Genomic DNA, 21,465 nt, shown 5'->3' on the forward strand with positions numbered 1-21,465 from the left:
ACAGGGAGAACATGGAATTTCTATATGTTACAAGATCAAACCAGCAACCACAAAGAAGGCATATCACACTGGGGTAAAGATGAAAAATTATTTCATTAACAAAAATTCATCTTCAAACTTTAATTCAAAATCCCCCCTTTTATAACAATGCCCACTGGTTACTATGCAAATCTCTATAATGGTGTAAAATTAATAAATTCCCCAGCCTAAATATAACAATATGTAATTAAAGTCCAACCAGCCCACAGAAAAACTTAGACACAAAACACACAAGACTCACAAAACTTCAATCTCAACCAAAACAATGATCATAAACAAAATTCAGTTTGTTTGGTAAACTGAAGCCAAAAGATCTTTGAGAGAGAGAGAGAGCACAAAATTTGAAGTTGTTTTGTGTTGCTTGAAGAGAGAGAGCGACCATTGGCTTGGTCCGGATCCTTCTGGCTGCCTTCGGAATGTTTATCCCTTTTAAAATGCCCAACATTCTAAACTGTCCTCCAGACCATGACTCAGGCTCTGGGTGGCCTTCCACTCCACAGCACTACCCAGTGATGATTTATCATCCAAGTCCAGAATTTTTTTTCATTTTCTGCACATGCTCAGTCTGTCTCCCACTCTGTCAGCAGTCCACCTTCACCTTGGCTCTCTAAGACAAACTGTCACTTTTTAACATAAAACCACACAACACATAGGCCAATACACAACACAGAACCCTATAACATATGCAGACAGCACCTGAGGTCAGGATCGAACCTGTGCTGCAGGTGTTGTGGGCCTGTAAACACTGTTGAGATACCTTCTGACCTTTTACAGTTTGGCATGCTCCAATAGCTGAAGGAGATGTATCAATGGAGGGGCTGGGCTGAAGGAGCCACCGACCAATGGAGGGCCCGTGCCATGAGCACGTCCATGCTGATGGAGTGGCTCAGCCAGGTCTTAATGAACCAGATAGCTGAGATTTTATTGTCAATCACTCGACAATCTGCAAAGTTTTCACACACATGGAGGTCCTCAGTGCACTAAGCCAGAAACTAAAATGCATTGAAGCATTTAGTGCATTAAACAACACATTTCAAAACATGCATTGGCCAATAAATGCAATAGGTGATGCCATGCAGTGGGTGCACACTTGGAGAACCTGCAGCACTGCTCCTTGCACGCAGAATGCATGTGCAACAAAGGTAATCTTAAAGTGATATAAATGCACAATTGAAATCATGGTCTTAAATCCAGTGGAAATGTCTGTGCAAATGTTTTGCACAATTACTGATGGAGAAGGTGATATCCACATGGTGAAGGGCTGCTCCACGCATTAAAAGGATAGCCTTAACTGAGTTGCCTCTGGGGAGTCTGATAATGAGCGGCATGGTCGGCGTACAGGGTGGCGCGTTTGGCGACGTGGTTAGCGCAATGTCTTTACGGCACCAGCGATCAGGACCGAGGTTTGAATCCCACGCTGTCTGTAAGTAGTTTGTATGTTCTCCCTGTGTCTGCGTGGGTTTCCCCCGGGGGGGCCCAGTTTTCTCCCACCATTCAAAATGGACCTGGAATGTAGGTTAATTGGGTGTAAAATGGGCGGCATGTACTCATAGTCTGAAATGGCCTGTTACCATGCTGTATGTATTTATGTTTGTATGTCTAAACTTAAGGATGGTTCTGAAGTTATCCTTCTCCAAGGTAAAATCTTTCATGTTTTTACAGTCATAGAGTCTATATGAAACTGAAACAGGCTCACCTTGTCTACATCAACCATGTCCATGCCAACCATTGATTATTCATCCACACTAATCTCATCTACTTGCCTTTTATTGGTTGGAGACCCAAAGTGATGAAGATCCCACCTGGTGGCTTGAAGCCCCATCAGTCTTTGGAGATATGTGGAGGACGTCTGGCCCAAAGAAATGCTATGACTTAATGACCTTCTGCCTTGGCAACTCTTCATGCCTCTCACAGCAATGATTCCGATGAGCACAAACCTATGCAAATTGTGCACATTGGAATATTGGACTTTGGTAGTCATCAAGTAGAGTTCAGGGCCACCCCACACAATAATTTTTAACCCTATTGTACCTAATGTAATGGATAATGATTATACAACATGAAACTTTAATCTTCATATTTAAGGGAAGAATCTTGGTGTGAGCATGGCACTTTCCCCAGGCTGAAATTGTTACACTGACTTACTCACATACACTGGAAATAACTCAAAAGGAGGTAGTTCAGCCCATCAGATTTATGCCAACCCCATTGGTTTCATTGTCTCCCTTTATTTTTCTGTCTACTTTAATATATTCTCTCTCACACCTGTCCTTAAAAATTTAGACAGTAACATCCCCTTCCAGCCCACATGGTCAAGTTCCCCAAATGACCCTCAAACCCCATGGGAGGAAACCCACGTAGACATGGGAAGAACATACAAAGTCCTGGGTCACTGGAGCTGTAATTATATTATAATTACTATGCCAACCGTGCTGCCCTGCACATGAATGTGATGGATAGGAAATTCAGGCCTAAATTAATCTAGACCACATGGGCACATGAGTGTATGTCCTTATTTATGGATGTAGTTCCTAGTTATTCCCCTTCATAGAAACCAACCATTGACACATTGCAGCCAAGTTGAAGTTGATCACCTCCATATGCAGTGAAACAGTGAAAATGTTTCAAGTCAAGGAACGAGACCTTGAACCTTGGATGTTGAATATATCAGCATTTTCAGCTCTTGCTTTGACGTTCCAGTATCTGCAGTTTTTGATCCCATTGTGGAGCTTTGAATGCAACCTTTAGAAATCAGGAGAAAGCAGAAGATTGCTGGAGGAACTCAGCAGGTTAGACACCCTTAATGGAAAGAAAAGGTTGGTCCATGTTTGGAGTCTGAACTCTTCATCAACACTGAGATAGAATAGGTAAAAACTGCCTATACAAAGGGAGAAAAAAGCTCGAGGAGGGGCCCAGAGAATAGGACAGATGTGAGAGGAAAAGAAGGTAAATTGATAGAAGTACAGTGGGTCAGACAGCAACATTTCAGGTCAACACACTTCATCGGGAACATGAGAGGGGAGGCTGAAGTAGAGAGAGAAAAGCCAAAGGGTGGGGGAAAGAAAACTGAGAGTGTACAGGAGTAGGTAGAAGAGATAGAAACAGTGGTATCAAATGGGGGAAGGAGAGTACATAAAATTTGAAAAATCATTGTTTATGCCATCAGGAGGAATTGTTTATGTTATCCAGGAGGAATATGTATTGGACTAAAGCAGAAAAGTGATTGAAGTAAAAACCCCATGGTGGATAAACAGGTAGGGAAGAGAGGGAGTGGGCTAGCAGAAATTAAAGTCAATATTAATGCCATCTGGTTGGAGGGTGCCCTGACAGAATATTAGGAGTTGCTCCTCCAATTTGGAAAGAAGAGAGTGTCGTCTTTCTTGATCTCTCTGTCTCCATCTCCGGAGACAAACTTTCTACAGACAAATTTTACAAATCTACCAACACTAACATTGACAACATTTCTTCACACCCAGTCTCCTCTTATTCTTTCCTTTCAATTCCTCCGTCTCTGTTGCAACTGCACCCAAGGTGAGATCTTCCAGTCTAGATCATCCGAGATATCCTCCTTCTTCAAAAAAATATGGCTTCCCCTCTACCACCATCAACTCAGTCCTTCCCTGTATCTCCACTATTTCCTGCACAGCTGCCCTTTCCCCCTCTGCCGCTAGACGTAACGAAGACATGATTCTCCTTGTCCTACCACTCCACCAGCCTACCACTCCACCAGCCTCTGCATCCAATATATTATTCCCTGCACTTTCCATCATGTACAATATGATCCCACCACCAGATACATCTTCCCCTCTCTTCCCCTCTCCACATTCCGTAGGGACTGATCCCTCTGTGACACCCTTATCCACTCATTGTTTTGCCAATCGCCCCCTTGCTACCTTCCCCTGTGGCCACAGGAAGTGCCACACTTGAACCTACACCTCCCCCCTCATCACCATTTGCAGCCCTAAACTGTCCTTCCAAGTGAAGCAACACTTCACTTGTGAATCTGTCATCTACTGTCTCCAGTGCTCCCTTTGTGGCCTTTTCTACAGCGAAGAGACTGGACGCAGGCAAGGAGATCGCTTCGCTGAGCACTTTAGCTCTGTCCGCTTCAATAACATGGATGTCCCAATGGCCAATCATTTAAATTCTACGCCCCACTCCCGTGCCGATATATCTATCCGTTTCCTCATGCATTGGCAAACCAAGGCCACTGGAAAATTGGAGAAGCCGTCTGAGCCCTCTCCAAACCGATGGGGTTAACATGACTTCTCCACTTTCTGCTAGACCACTTCCCCTTCTCCCTCTTTTCCCTTTCCCTCTGTCTCCTTTTCTCCAGCTCTCCGCCACTTCCCTCCATTCACAGAGACATCTCCCCTCCCCTCTTTGCTGTTATGCCCTTCCTTCCTAATTCACTGATTACCTCTTGCTCCTCTCCCTGCCCTTTCTCCTCCCCACCCCTCCCCATTTGACTCGGGCACCTGCCTACAGGGTCTCAGGCCCAAATCGTTGGTTATGTATCTATCTTTGCCACATAAAGTATGCTGTTTGACCTGCTGGGTTACTTCAGGAATATGAGTGAAACACAAAAGTCTGCAGACACTGTGATTATAGTAAAAATGTCCCGAATTGCTGGAGGGACTCAGTCGGTATTTTCAGTGTCTGCTAAAAGCAAACATATATTGCCAATGATTCGGGCCTGAGCCCTCCTTTAATGAATAGGCAGAACTCCTTGAAGAAGGATTCAGGCCCAAAACATTGGTAAAATATGTTTGTTTTTAGCAGACGCTAAAAAGACTGGCTGAGTCCCTCCAGCATTTTGTTTTTTTTTACTTTTTCTCCAGGAATATGATATGTTGTTCATCAAGTTTCCATTTCACCTCACCTGACAATGGTTGAGGCCAAGGACAGACATTTATAAATCAGGAGTTTTTTTTTGATGCGAGCTTCTTTGTTTAATTATGTATATGGGATTTTAACCACAAGACCTTAAGGGCATTGCAAAGCACATCACAGTCAATGAATTGCTTTCAAACTGCTGCAGCTGTCGTATGGCAGAAGATGTTGTTAATGTTCATTTAGCAGCCTCATTTTTGCATCATGCTTTGTACCCCAAAGGCAGTTGCTGTCAACAACGCAGTTCTCCCTCAGTCCTGTACTAAAATGTCAGCATTGGCTTCAAGACTTGACAGTCAGACTTAAAACTGCTACATACTGACCTGTGGGGAGAGAGCACTCTAGTTCCCAGGCTATTGATTCATCCACATTTAACTACTTGAATTAACCAGTGATGACCCGCAAGACTCTATACGTTCTGCTTTAATCATAAAGGGGAAACAATCCACTGAACCAATCTCTAGGAAAATGGGAACTTATCTCATGATATTCAGGACACCACTGGGTTTCACTGTCTATTAATTTATCAGGGACCCATTGGCAGACTAGGAACTTTAGGATTGCAGTACACCATAACTGAGCCCACGGCTACTGAACTGACCAAGGCTCAAGGCCTTGGTCAAACTACATGGTGAGATAGCTTTCTAAGCATTCATTTTACAGGATCCCCATACTGTAGGATCCAAATACCTCCACTGCTGTAGAGGCACTCATGTACAACTGCAGACCTTTTGCTGAAGATGCTCCCAGATATTGGTGGGTGGCGAAGTTCAAGGATTTAGACTCAGTGACCATGAAGGAACACTCTTGACTTCCAAGCCAGGATGGTGCACAACCTGGATGGGAACCTGCAGTTGATGGTGGTCTCATGTGCCAGTTGCCCCTTGTCCATCTTGGTGACAGAAGCCATTGGTTTAGCAGGTGGTGCAAGTGTTCAAAAGCTGGAAGGTCCATTTAGGGTTGTGGGGTGTGGGAAGGTCAGCATCAGAGGATCAAACTGAAGTAGGAGAAGGGAAAGTCCTTGGGCTTGAGTTAACCATCAGGGAAAGCTGGCATCTTCTAGAAGAGTAAATCGAGGAGTCTGCCACATTGCCAGTTGATGGTTAGGGGAATGGTTGCGTGATCAGAACCACCCAAAAGGAGATTGTGTGATTGGGACTGAGGATTAGATTATTGATGGCCTAGTGATTGTGGGTGGTCTGTGGTCAGTGATCGACACTGTGGTGGTGGAATGGGTGGCCTACAGCCCAGTAAAGGATGTATTTGATATTTCTGTGATCACAGTCAAGCTTAGTCCCTAAAAAGAGCGTGGCACAGGGGTCACCCTCACCTGATTCAGTTGGTGCAGATGAAATTCTCCGTGGAATGTTTCAATAGTGCCGCAAAGAGATAAAAAGGATGATGAAACTCTGGGGCTTATCATCAAGACTGTTGAAATGGCATTCTCATTTCATGGCTCCCAGTCCCGAACCAATCCAACTAAAGAGTCTCGGTCCAATTGTCTACTTTATGTCCATTGCTCGTCCAATTTAATTGTTCATTTAATGTATAAGCAACAGAATCTAAGAGTGCCAGGCAGAAGAAGGTAGGACCAACATCACAGATCACTGGGCTCCCTTCAGAACCTGCTCTGTCACCCGCCTTGGTGTTAGCACATCTTGCCGGGTCCTGACTATTACTGGCGGCTATTATTTTGGTTCCCCATCTGTTGGGAATAATTCCATTAACAGCTCCATTATCATTTGCCCATGTTAATTATGTGCATGTGGCATCAATCCTAGCCTGGATTGATGTAGGCTTTGAGTTTATCCCACTTAGAGATGGGAATACAATAGGAGAAGGCACTCCTGAGGATAGAAGGCTTACGTGAGTATCAAGGGAGTGGGACTTATGACATTTAACAATAAAGTATTTGTGATTTGTTGCAGGAATTTGATGCCCAAGGCACTCGATGGACAGATTGTGATGGAGAAGACGCCCAGATACTTTGTGACAGCAGAGGCACCAGCTCGCATTCACGCTATGTCCAAGGACACCAAACTGATAGTGGTGGTGCGAGACCCAGTGACGAGGGCCATCTCTGACTATACCCAAATCATCTCGAAAGCAGCGGACATCCCCAGCTTTGAAACTCTCACTTTCAAAAACAGGACTACGGGCCTGGTTGATGCATCGTGGAGCCCAATATGGATTGGGATCTATGCCCAGCACCTTGAGAACTGGCTGCAGTATTTCCCCTTGTCACAGATGCACTTTGTCAGTGGGGAGAAGCTGATCACTGACCCAGCCGGAGAGCTGGGTAAAGTCCAGGACTTCCTTGGCCTGCAGAGGCTTATAACAGATGACCACTTTTTCTTCAACGAGACGAAGGGCTTTCCCTGCCTGAAGAAGCCTCAGGGCAACGGCAAGCCTCACTGCTTGGGCAAAACAAAAGGCAGGATCCATCCCAACATTGATTCAAGAGTGGTCCAGAAACTGCGGGACTTCTACCGCCCCTTCAACAGACATTTCTATCAAATGACTGGGCAGAACTTTGGCTGGGAGTGACAGGAGGTCAGGGGAGACGGGATGCGAGCCGTCTGCTGGAGTCCACGCCAAGGAGCTGGACGTCGGCAGAAGCCATCGGGTCGCCAACAAACCAAGTCCGCATGTCAAGACAAAAATGTAGCACATCCATTAATAATCTGCGGGAGCTGTGTTGGGGTTGTGTCCATTCTGCATCTGCTGCTTTACAGATCTTGAAGAAAATGAGAACCGTGGACTTTTCCACTCAATATTTACTCAAGTGTTCATCACACCTTTAAAGGGCAATGTCCATCTTGCGAGGCAGATTGACTTTATTTTTGCTTGCAGTGGTCCTGAGCAATGGTTGTTGATTTTTTAATATATACATATGTATAAATATATATATAAATATCTATTAACAGCAATGTCATGAAAGTGAGTAGCATCAGGGCTGATACCTCTTTAGTTTTTCATTCGCACTCACTCACTGTACCACAGAAAATATTGTTGTCTTTATGAAGCAATGTTTGGCTGCCCTGGGCCACACTGTACTCTGGGTTATCACTCCCTTTGTGTTATGGTTGTAACAGCAGCATCCTGACATTATAAGAGCTTAATTGCTTGCATTTTGTTTTACTTTATTTTTCAATAAACTAATTTACTTCCTCCCCTATGTGAGATGCAAATGAATGGAAAATGTTGAATCTATTCTACCTGTGGGGTGGGGGGGGGGGGGGGGTGGGGGGAGGGGAAAGCTTTTACAACTCACTAGTGCTTGGAGTTCCAATATTCTCCTGTCCCTTAGAATTATGCAAGACTTCTATTCTTCCTGGTGTTTTTTTCTTTTTAGAAAGTATATTTTGTGTGATTGTTTTCTGCCAGTCATACTGTTTTTCACAGTTCCAGTAAACGACCCATTGCAGACCGCTTCTGATTCTTTGTGTCTCATTTGAATGGTTTTTCAAAGCTTTCAAAAAAGTGACACACTTTCCACTCCGACCCAGGCATGGTTGCTATGTCCTAGAATACTGATGCCAATCGGGTGGGATCTCAACCAAGTTATGGAAGCCTTTCTGGTAATTGGTTGCAAATACCCATGTACCAAAATATCTCTGTTGCATCCAGACATGCATGTTTGCTGTTCCTGCGCTATGGGGAACTGACAAGAGAAGTCCAACATCAAATAATTATGCATCTGAGAATAAGACCCAGGTATCTTTTATAAGCACTGGTTTAAGAAAGAATATGGCAGGGAAGGAAAAGTTCATGAGGCTAAATGCTAGGTTAAGAGGACTTCTGCCTTGAATGTGTAATCAAAATGTTGGATTAAAAAACAAACTGCTAGAGGAACTATCAGGTCAGGCAACATCTGTAGAGGCATTGGGTCAAGACCATACATTGGTTCTCTCTCTCTCAAATGTTGGAGTTTAGGATAATGGGGGATGATCCAATATAAAGCTATAAAATCCTGTGGAGAGTTTCATGTCTTGAGAGGGCATTGAATGAGGGACATAGATAACTGAAAAGTGTAGGAATATTTAAAACTGGGGTGTAAAGATATTTTTCCTTGCAGAATAAGGGGGAAGTTTTTAGGACTGAGATGAGGAAGAATTTCTTCTCTCAGAAGGTGGTGGATCTGTGGAATTCTTTGCCACAGGAAGTAGTTGAGGCCAGTTCCTTGTCAATATTTAAGAGTAGGTTAGATTTGGCCCTTGTGGCTAAGGGGATCAAGAGGTATGGGGAGAAGGCAGGAACCGGGTACTGATCAGCCATGTAGGCAGTGTAGGCTTGAAGCACCAAATGGCCTCCTCCTGCACCTATTTTTATAAACATAAGTATTTATGTTTCTATCTCTGGAATTGTTGAGCTCAAAGGGTTGAGAGACTAGATCACTGGAAATACTTAGAGGTGTAGATATGTTTTGGAAGTGCTAGGAGATTGACAGCTTTGGGAAAATGGAGCAGAAGAGGATTGAGGCCTGGGGCAGATCACCTCTGATCTTGGTGGGGCAAAAGTGAGAGGTCAGCTTGCCCAGTCTTTCTGCTATTTCCTTGTGTTCATGTGTCCTTGTGACTTCCATCAGATTAGCCTGCAAGCAATCACAAAATGATTCAAACATGTTGCTGGAGGGTGGAACACATTTATATGGAGGTGACTCAACGACTGAGCACATCAGAAGAAGGCCAATGTCTTAACAGTAGCCCCTTTCAAATTGCAGCACCTGGGTAGCCCTCCTGAGGCCCGGGTGCAATAACTGGGGCAAAGGTGCTGGAAGCACCTTTCAAATCACAAGGGGATTGACCCATTAAACCGCCAACCTGGTGATTTAAGGGGGATCCCACCCCCCCCCACCCCCTCATGATGAGATGGTGAATGATGCGTCACACACTCGTCGGATGTACTGCCGGAAGTTAAGAATCAAAGTCCAAATGGTGAACAGGTAGGATGGTCAGATGCTGGCTGCCGCCTTGACGCACGCATGCAAGCATGGACATCACCAGAATAAGTGGGTCAGCCATTTTACTTTTACTTTACAACTCGGCTATGGACGAGATCTAGATAGGTTTTACTGGATTCCCTGACTACCTCTGAAGTAGGTCAGGGATCCGCTTGGGTTCCGACGGGGTTGACCTGGTTGGACCCTTTCAAACTGCCACGTAACTGGGGTACTAACCATGCAAATTGTTAAGTTAAGCCTATTTTGCACAACAGTTTGAAAAGGCCGACTGACAGGGCTAGAAACTGGCACAAGGCAGCAACCATATAGCGGAAGATGCACCTATTACAGTTGCAGAGAAACGTACAAAATAATAATCACATAAATTAACAAATCAGGATTTCAGATGATTTTCTAGACCTTCTTGGATTTCCTCAACGCAGGCTTTTTAATTAATATCCAAAGCAGTGATTGAGGTGTGATAGCCTGCCATTAGGTAACAATGTGGCAGTTTCTGAGCTAATCATTTGATAATTACTCATTTACTTTTCTTATGATTAAAGTATTTGCAACCTCTCTTCAAATGTATGCAAGGAAATTTGTCATTCTCCTAAAATTACCCATTATGTAGTGATTTTAAACCATTCAAGATTACTGTGATAAAGTCAGGAGTTACTTTGAGACTTAACGATATCCACCTCTTGCTTCTTACACACTTTATTTCGAGTTTGACTTCTGAATTCCAAACTTTAATCATTCCGGCTGCAAGATAAACAGACCAGGATTCATGCTTGGCTTGATACCTCTGATCTGTGCCTTTAAGCCTTCAGAATCTAGCTTATCTCTATTATAAAAGCTCCAATTTACTTCTGTGTAATCCAAGCCAAACTTTTGTGATTCTCCTTCCTACTGAACCTTCCACAAAGCTAGCTGGTTTCAGCAGGGAGAAAGTAGACCGTACAAGCAACAGGACATATCCAGAAATTCTGCTTGAGAGCAGAGTGGAGGCTGTAATGTATTCTCAGGGTGTCCTTGGTTTCTACTGAATTAGAGAGATACAGTGTGGAAATAGGCCCTTTGGCTCAACTTGTCCATAATGACCAAAATGCCACCCCCCCCCCCCCACACCTGCCTGCATTTAGCCCATAGCCCTCTAAATCCATCCTATCCATGTTTTTCTTAAACATCGCAATATTCGAGAGGTTTTATTTGCAACAACAATCGCAAGACATGGGGGGTGGGTTTCAAGAAAGGTGTTTGTTTACACTTTGGCAATGTTTGACCCCAACTGTGCCTATGGTATTGCAAAAACAACAAATGCAAAGACACTATATATAGTGTGGGGTAATCTACAACCATGTCCTCCTTTGGAATGGCCACCCTTCCAGTGTGTGCTATATGCATGTTCACATGTTTGTGTGTGTGTCTTTAAACAGTGCCTATACTTGTGTGTGACAGAGGTGCACCAAAGAAAAGGTACAAGGACTGCCTAAAGAAATCTCTTGGTGCCTGCCACATTGACCACTGCCACTGGGCTGATAACGCCTCAAACCGTGCATCTTGGCGCCTCACAGTTTGGCGGGCAGCAACCTCCTTTGAAGAAGACCGCAGAGCCCACCTCACTGACAAAAGGCAAAGGAGGAAAAACCCAACACCCAACCCCAACCAACCAATTTTCCCCTGCAACCGCTGCAATCGTGTCTGCCTGTCCCGCATCGGACTTGTCAGCCACAAACGAGCCTGCAGCTGACGTGGACTTTTTTACCCCCTCCATAAATCTTCGTCCGCGAAGCCAAGCCAAAGAAAGAAATACTTGTGTGTTAATGTGTGCGTGTCCCCAATGTGTGTGTTTATATGTTTGTTTATGTGTTGTCTATGTAAATGTGTCTGCGTGCATGACTGTCTATATTTCTATGTGTTTGTGTGCATATGTGTGGGTATATTAGAATATTTCTGTGTGTGTTCCCAGTGTATTTGTTGTATGTGTGCATGTTCTGTGCATGGGTGTGTCTTTTTATGTATGTGTAGATTATTTTCTCTGTGTTTGTGTCTCTGTGAATAAAAGTGTCCTTGAGCTTGTTTTTGAATATGTTATACGTGTGTGTGTGTGTGTGTGTGTGTGTTTGTGTGTGTGTGTGTGTGTGTGTGTGTGATTACTTGTGTATGTGTGCATGTATGTGCATGGGGTAGGGACATGATCATACAGCTCCTCATATAGGCTCATGCATGAGGTGTGGATCCCTAATCAACCAGAGCATCATGTGTCCTTGGACCCAGTGCCATAATGAAAGGGGAGTGGGGGGGTTGGAAATGACTGCTCCCATAAGCACATTTTAAAAATTTGGTGCCTTTTCCCAACACTCCCCCCCCACCACCACTTCGACATGGCTGCTACCCCCTCCCCGCACCGACATGGCTAACCCCCTCCACCCCCCCCAACACAGTTAACACCTCCCTGTGCTGCTCCACTCCAGTCCAACAATGCAAAAAATCAGTGCAGTCTGCCATTCAATCACTGACTTACCCTAATGTTAGAACCTAGCTACGCTCCTTTGAACATTTTTCGACACAGGTTGATGGATTCATGACAAGTGAAGAGGTGAAAGATAACTGAGAGTTGAGGTTGTGAGTGCTGCTGTGCAAATGATTCTGACACAAAGTCCACAGACTGTACAGCAGGCTTTAATTAGCTTAAGCCTATACACACCAGTCTCAGTATACTGCTGGCTCCGCGTGTCTGACTGTCCCCTGAAGGGGCCGGCTTGAGTCTTTATATGGGCCGGTGATTGACAGCCGGCAGGTGGGGCCACCCTCCCAGGTTGCCTACCTTCAGGTACAGTGGTTGCCCCCTGCAGTAGATCAACTACATTCTGATTAAATAGGCGCAAGGAGCCGACTGCTCATCTGTATCCTTGCAACTAATGTTCCTTTGTAGCAAGACATGGTCTCACTGAATTTGCTCTCAGGCTCTTATCCAGCAGTGTAAGATCCAGTTTAAATTTTATCCCACATCCAGCCAAATCAGCACATAGTGGAGCGATTTCTATTTGAGATGAAAGTGGTTAGTCTATTTGAATGTTTTTGAAAATAGGATCACATACTGTGCATCTGAAGCTAGGTTTTCAGGATCTGACATCGCCTCATTGATATTTTGCCCATGTTTATTAAGTGAAAGGATATTCGCAAAAAGTGAATGACTGGCCAGTTGTCTTTATCAAAGGAAAGGATAGCAGAATTAACCAATTGATTACTTTGTCATCTTCAACTTAGTGTCATTATCTCTGCCCTGACAGCAGGAATAACACTCATCATTGCCTTCAGGCCTGGATTAAACATTTAGTGAAATAAACATGCGCTAAGGGCTCCAAGGGAAGGGGACATCACAGAGTTTTTCCAGTGCTGGATTTATCATGGTTCAGCTGAACTAGGGCCACACAAAAAGGGCCCCCACCCACAATAAAAGAAAAAATATATATATGTATGCAGGTTATATTTAATATAGTTGTGGGGTCTGTCCTGAAAGAAAACTGAATTTTTAATCTATTATTTCACATTCAGCACCTATTGAGTCTTAGTGTCTTGTCAGACGATGGAAGGGTCGAGGGGGAACCATTGTTGGGTTGTGATTAGGCCATCAGTTAGCCTTAATCTAGCCCTGACTGCCTTGATAATGCAGGTAATGTCCCCATTTCATACCGATGTCGACCCTGTTACACCATCTCTTCCCAATGTTTCTGTAGATTGGTTTTAAGTGATTAGCCATGACTTATGGGGATACTTTACTGTTGTGAGAACTCAGCATTTGAACGGCATGTCCTGATTTATTCCTTCATGCCACACAGGGAGCGAACACTGAGTGAATTCCGACGCTGGAATACAGATGAAGGATTTGTAAGAAAGTCCGGCAAAGAAGGAAGTGCTCTTTGTCTCACAAAATATTAGCTTGTAATCCTAAATCTCTGAAGCTGTACCACTAAACTAAACTCAAATTTGGTTTTTCATTTCATTACATGTTCTGTAAGTTGAGTAAATTGCTTCCAGTAATAATTAAACTTCTACACTTATTTTCTTCCTTTATTCTACATTTCACTTCCCTCCTTCTGTAGGTAATTCCAGCTATTATTAATCCAGAAATCCTGGTCTGTCCCACTACTCATCTATCTATGAATTCCACTCTGCATACACATTGAATTAAATGCCCTCATTCGGTGGGGTCAGAAAGAGTCCCAATTCTAGAAATGGTGAAAAGGGTTTGACAGTTGGCTAAGCTTCACCTCCAAACTTAGACAACTTTGAGAACTAACACTATGAATATCCACAAATGTTTTTGTCATTGGGAACATTCAAGAACTATTAAAAATTAAGATTTTTAAGTAACAGTCTAAGCACAAAATTCTTAAAATTTAGGTAAATGCATTATATATAAAAAGATTAATGTGTGCCTACGTTACTCACAAATGTTTCTTTTTTATTCAATTGATAGGAGTTGAGGTTCCTGGCCTAGCTCCAATTGGCAAAAACCCATTGTTGAACATAAGGCAGGGACAGATGTGGACTACAGAAGTTCCTTGAGCAGGTTTTGCCACTCAGTTAAGTTATGGTTGGTCATCTCTTGGCCTTGATCTTGCTTTCTTGCTTCATTCTCATGCCCTTTGACTTCCTAATGCTGGTCACTCTCCACTTTGAATATGTTCAATGACGTGGCCTCCACTGGATCCTGGGGAAGAATAGTTGACACTGATGGAAACTACGTTCTCCTCATCTCCATCGTGAATGGGTGATCTTTTTCTTTTAAAACTGTGACTCTACCTAGGGAATGTTGTTGGTATTTGAGAGAGAATAGGGAAATAATTTGAGTAATGGGATTGCTATGAGAGCCTTCATCAACTTGATTGACTGATTATCCTCCTTCTGTTACAAATTAAATGTGCACAGTGTAAGCACAAATATAGGGCAGCGTGGTTAGCAGCGCCAGTGATCAGGCCAGCAGTTCAAGTCCCGCACTGCCTGTACGTTCTCCTGGTGTCTGAGTGGATTTTTCTTACAGTACGGCACCGGTTTCCTCCCACCATTCGAAACATACCTGGGGTGTAAGTTAATTGGGTGTAAATTGGACAGCACAGGCTCATTGGCCAAAATGGCCTGTTACCGTGCTGTATGTCCGAATTATAAAAATTTAAATTTAATATATATTTCTACCGCCCCCCCCCCCCCCACCCACCCTCCCTTAGCACCAGAAAACTATTCCCCTAAGGACTTGATCTGGTCCTGCCTAGATGTAGATCATCTGGTTTTTACTGGTCTCATCTCCCCCAGAAGTGATTCCAATGCGACAGAAATCGGAAACTCTCCCACATGCAATACTGTTCAAGCTATGTGTTCATCCTAACTATCATGCAATTCCTACTCTGGCTAACATGTGGCACCAGTAGTAATCCTGAAATTACCACCTTGGAGTCGTCGTTAATTTATTTCTTCGCTCCTGAGATTCATTTGTACCTACATTGTTGGTACCTACATACATCGTGACAACTGGCTGTTCACCCTCTACTTTCAGAATGCCCCCTCAGCTGCTCCAAGACATTCCTGTCTTTTTCACCCAGGAGGCAACCCACTAACCAGAAATCCTGCCTCTTCCCATTAAATTTGTCACCACAATGGCTTTGCCACTTTTTTCTTTTGTGTTCTCACGGGCAGCAGATCCACACATGATATCATGAACTTGGCTATTGTTGCCTTCCCTTCAGGAGCCATCTCTTCCAACAATATCCAGAGTAGTTTTGGAGGGAGTTGATCGCAGTAATGTGGGTGAATGAATGGTGCTAAACTATGATGAGAAAACAGAGTCAAGGATCATTCCCGTTGCTGCTTGAGACATGCAGGCGACAGCAAGTGCAGGAATCTGGAGTCAATAAACAATCTGGAGGAAGTCAGTGGAATGAGAAGCATCAGGAGAAAAAGAATGGTTGACGCTTCGGGTTGGAATTCTTATCAAGATCCATTGAAAATAGCTTGTTCTCTATGAGCATCCAAGTATATCCTGAATGTTATTAAAACAATGGGATAAATGCAAGCTTGCAGTCTAAGATACCATAGTAGTGGATAGTGAGTTACACGATGGAGATTGAAAACGTGGGTGAATGGTGCACCAACAACAAACTTGCACTCAATGTCACTTAAACTAAGGAGTTGATTGTTGACCGAGGAAGGAAAGCCAGAGGAATACAATCCAGTGATCGTTGGGGGATCAGAGGTGGAGAGGGTGAGCAAATTTAGGTTCTTGGGAGTCATTATCTCAGAAGATCTTTCCTGGACGAACATATCAATGGCATCATGAAAAAAGCATGTCAATGCCTCTACTTCCTCGGGGGATTGCAGAGGTTTGGTATGACACCAGAAACCTTGGCAAATTTCTACAAAGGTGTGGTGGAAAGTGTGCTGACCAGCTGCATCACGGTCTGGTATAGGAACACCAACCCCCCTAAGTATAAAGCCCTCCAAAAGGTGGTGGACACAGCCCAGAACATCACAGGCAAAACCCTCCTCTCTATGGGTACATCTAAAGGGAACATGCCTGTCAAAAGGCAGCAGCTATCATCAAAGACCCAAGCCATCCAGCACATGCTCTGTTCTCGCTGCTGCCATCAGGAAAGAGGTATAGATGCCATAAGACTCACCCCACCAGGATCAGGAACAGCTGCTTCCCCTCCACCATCAGACTCCTCAACAACAAACTCTATTAGGGACTAATTTAACGACTCTTACTTGTGCACTTCATTGATTTTCTTTGTTCTCTTGGTATTGCAGTTTGTTTATATTCATTATCTGTTTACAGTTCTTTGATTTGTTTACATGTCTATGCTGTGTATAATTTATTTTTTTGCCTTACTAATTAGCGGTAATCGTGCTGCACCAGCAGGAGAAAGGAATCTTAGGGTTGTATGTGACGTCATGCATGTACTCTGACAATAAATCTGAAATCTGAAGCATGATTGAAAGCATTTTGGATGCAGGTAGTCAGTTGAGGAACAGAAAGAAGAGAAAGCTTGCAATAGATCTAACTGGTTCTCTCACTAAACCAGATATGTCCTCCTGAGGATGTGTGATCTTCTTTATGTGCATTCCTCTATCAGCCCCTCTCAACCAGTGCGACGCAACCCTTGTCCCCATTGATTCTCCTCAATATCTGTCCTACATTTATGTTACACCAATTTCCTCTGACTGGCTTGAATTGACTTATCAAAATAACACCCATCCATCCTTGAGGTGTTGACACTCCCAGGATGAGCATTGAAGTGGACCTTGCACCCAACGTCTTCAGGGTTGGCTGAGATTCAAGATTTTGGTAGGATGATAATTTTGGGAGATATAATAAAGAACCCAAAGGGGCAATGGTGACACGTAACCATAGCAATTGTGCAACTGCTCAGCCATTTTCTCTCCAATTCAACAGTGTTATTTGCCAGCAAATTATCTAAGTGAGTATTTCATTGATAATTTATTGTGCTTGAGATAATTCTGTTCTCTAGCCTCTTTGGAAAGAAATTATGAACCTTTTCAGAGAAGAACCGTAATTAATATTAAAGTATGCTACAAAACCCGTAGAGCACACATCCAAAGTCCCAATGTCGAAGCTGGGCTTTCCATTGATTCTTATCTGAAACAGACTGCAATCAAATAGCTCCACCTCACTTTTGCTTCCCTTCATTACAGACACATTCTCTCTTCATTGTCATGTTTCAGACTGGATAAAGGAAAGCCTCTCAGAAGCAGAAACTCACACATGAGGGGTTTATATGCACAAAAGCCATGTTATTGCCTGTTGAAGTTTTAAAAGAAAGGTACCTTTTATGCAGAGGATGGAAAAGGCGGATAACGCAGTCCTTTTCTGTAGCCCAGAGCAGTGCGCTGGCTTCCCAGGGCAAAAGGGGAGAGGATGTGCAGTATAGCAGTGGCTGCCCTATGACAGCCTACTCCCCCCACTGTCTGACAGCCCCTCCCACCTGACTCCCTGAGCGCTGCTGCGTGACAGCCCCCTACCCCGCTGTCTGACAACCCACTTTCTGACAGCTCCCTCCCCAACTCTGCTGAGCAGTTCATGGAATCTGCAAGCCTCGTACACCCAACGTTGAATGATGCTGTGCCGCTGCCAGCAGCCTGCAGACTCCCAGACTTTCGGTCCAAGGGGTGGCATGAGGGAACAGGAGGCAATGATGGAGTGTGTCAGGGAAGCAGCGTCAGGATGTGGGCAGTGTGAGGGAGCAGGTGGTGTGAGGGAGTGGGCAGCGTGAGGAGTGTGACCTGACAGCTCCACCGGCTGCTCTGTGACAGCGCAGCATGTCGACGGGACTGTCAATGTGATGTCAATCATTACAGTACGGCAACAGGCCATCTCGGCCCCTCTAGACGGTACCGATTTAAGTGATCTCCTCTAGTCCCATTTACCTGCACTCTACCCATAATCCTCCAATCCTCTCACATCCATCCACCTATCCAACTTTTCCTTAAATGACAAAATTGAGCTTGCTTCAACCACCTCTTTTAGAAGGTCATTCCACTCAGCCACCACTCTCTGAGTGAAGAAGTTCCCTCTCATGTTACTTCTAAACCTTTGCCCCCAACCCTTAACTCATGACCTTTCATTTCAATCTCACCTACTCTCAAGGGGAAGAGCCTATTCATATCTACTCTATCTATTCCCCTCATAATTTTAAATGCCTCTATCAAATCCTCCCTCGACCTTCTATGCTCCAGTGAATAAAGATCCAGTCTACTCAATCTTTCTTTGTATTTTAGATACTGCAATCCAGGCAACATTTTAGTAAATCTTCTCTGCACCCTCTCTACCTTATTGATATCCTTCCTATAATTTGGGGACCAGAACTGCACACAGTATTCCAAATTTGGTCTCACCAATGCATTGAACAGTCTTAACATCACTTCCCAACTCCTATATTCTATGCTTTGATTTATAAAGGCCAGCATACCAAAAGCCTTCTTCACCACTCTATCCATGAGATTCCACTTTCAAAGAACAATGAACCATTATTCCAAGATCTCTCTGTTCCTCTGCATTCTTCAATACCCTCCCCTTCTCTGCATATGTCCTGTTTTGATTATTCTTCCCATAAACACTTCACACTTAACATTATTAAACTCCATCTGCCATCTTTCAGCCCACTCTTCTAAGCAGTCCAAATCCTTCAGCAGTCTCCAAAAACCATCCTCATTATCCAAAACTTCCCCTACTTTTGTATCGTCTCCATATTTACCACGCCATCATCTAACTCATTAATGAAAATGACAAAAACAAGGGACCCAACACTGATCCCTGAGGTACACTGCTCATCACCGGCCTCCATCCTGACTGACAGCTATCCACCATGACTATCCAGCATCTACCTTCTAGCCATTGTTGAACCCATTTGACTATCTCAACATTAATACCTAGCTCCCGAACCTTCCATGTGGAACGTTATCGAAGGCCTTACTGAAATCCATATAGATAACATCTACCACTCTACCCTCATCAACCTTCCTAGTCACCTCCTCAAACCCATGTTGAGTGCTCCTGACCTGTCCCTGCCTCTCTAGATACTTTTACATATTATCTCTAAGAATACTTTCCATTAGATTACCAAACACCGATGTCAAATTTACTAGTCTATCATTGCTGGGCCTACACCTGGAGCCCTTTTTAAACAGAGGAACCAACTTTACGACGTGCCAATCCTGCGGCACCATGCCCCCCTCTAGTGACTTTTGAAAAATCTCTGACAGAGCCTTTGCTATTTCCTCCCTGACTTCCCTCAAGGTCCTGGGGAAATTCTCGTTGGGACCCAGAGACTTATCCACCTTTATATGCCTCAAAAGTAAACACCTCCTCTTTCCTAATCCCTACATTTTCCATAATCGCCCCTTTTCCTTCTCTTATCCTACACAATTCCATATCCTTTTCCCTAGTGAATACCGAAGAGAAGAACTTGTCCAATAAGCACACAGTTGTCTGCTCTGATTCTCTGAGCTACCAATTTTATATATATTTTATATAAAAATTTTATATACAGCAAATTACCAATTTTGCTATTTACATATTTGTAAAAACCCTTCGGATTTATTTTCACCCTATTCGGTAAAGCCACCTCGTACCTTCTTTTTGCTTACCTAATTTCTTTCTTAAGCTTCTTTCTACAATCCATGTATTTTCAAAGCATCTCATTTATACCTTGTTTCTTATATTTAATGTAGGCCTCCCTTTTAATTCAAATCAAATTTCAAATCTCCATTGAAAACCACAGCTCTCTTGAACTTTGGGCCCTGCCTTTTAACTTAACAGGAACATAAAGATTCTGCACCCTCAAAATCTCACCTTTAAAAGACTTCCAATTCTCCTCTACCTCCTTCCCATAAAACAAATCATTCTAAAGCACTCTCTGCAAATCCCTTCTCATCTCTTCAAATCCAGCTTTTCACCACTCAAAATCCTTAATCTTTGGAACAGACCTATCCCTTTCCATTATTATATTGAAACTAATGGTACCATGATCACTGGATCCGAAGTGCTCCCCAACACCTACCTCAGTCACCTGCCCTATCTCATTCCGCAACAGTAGATCCAACATTGCCCCTTCTCTAGTGGGTACCTCAATGAATTGCTGCAAAAAATTATCCTGCACACATTTTACAAATTCTAATCCATCCAGACCCTTCACAGAATGTGTTTCCCAATCTATATTAGGAAAATTAAAATCCCCCACTAACACAATCCTGTGCTTATTATAAATCTCTGTTATTTCCTTACACATTTGCTCCTCTATTTCTCGCTCCCCACTTAGGTGGTCTAAAATACACCCCTATAATTGTAACGTCTTTTCCATTTTTTATTTCCACCCATACCACCTCCCTTGAAGAGCCCTCCAATCTATCTCACATCAGCAATGCTGTAATATTTTCCCTGACAAGCAATGCTACACCACCCCATCTTACCCTCCAATTCTGTCACACTTAAAACAGCGAAATCCTGGAATATTTAGGTGCCTCCTGCAACCACGTCTCACAAATCATTACCATGTCATACTGCTAAGTGTTTATCTACACCTTCAGTTCATCCACCTTCCTTACATTACGCCTAGCATTAAAGTACATGCATTTCAGAGATTTCCCACATCTTTCCCTCTGTTTGTCCCTATCTTTACGGTCAATTCTATTATTACCATCATCTCCCCTCCATCACTGCACTGATCATTTTCCTTCTCGACCATCTGTCTTTCCACCCATAAACTTTGTGTCCAAGCCTTCTTTATTTGCAGACTCAACTTCTCTTTGCTGTTCTCCCTTATTTCGATCCCTCCCCCCAACCATACTAGTTTAAAGCCCCCTTAGTAGCCCTATAAAATGCCCCCACCATGATCCTGGTCCCTTTGGGATTCAGATGCAACCTGCCCATTCAGTACAGGTCCCACCTCCCCAAAAAAATGTCTCAGTGTTCCAAGAACTCGAATCCCTTCCCCTTACTCCACCCCTTTAGCCACGCATTCATCCTCCACCTGATACTATACTTGCCCTCACTGTTGCGTGGCACACCAAGTAAT

General features: G+C 43.6%; 1 protein-coding gene across 1 annotated transcript in view; it reads left to right on the top strand.

Annotated features, from left to right (window-relative positions):
- hs3st3l (heparan sulfate (glucosamine) 3-O-sulfotransferase 3-like) overlaps positions 1-8,105 on the top strand; it is a 160,253-nt gene extending 152,148 nt beyond the window's left edge. The window contains exon 2 of the mRNA XM_069929470.1: positions 6,861-8,105. Within this exon, the coding sequence (XP_069785571.1) occupies positions 6,861-7,479 (619 nt within the window). The 3' untranslated portion in view covers positions 7,480-8,105. The remainder of the gene's footprint in view (positions 1-6,860) is intronic.
- Positions 8,106-21,465: the final 13,360 nt, after the last annotated feature.

The sequence above is a fragment of the Narcine bancroftii genome, chromosome 3 (genome assembly GCF_036971445.1).
Source record: "Narcine bancroftii isolate sNarBan1 chromosome 3, sNarBan1.hap1, whole genome shotgun sequence".
NCBI classification, from domain to species: domain Eukaryota; kingdom Metazoa; phylum Chordata; class Chondrichthyes; order Torpediniformes; family Narcinidae; genus Narcine; species Narcine bancroftii.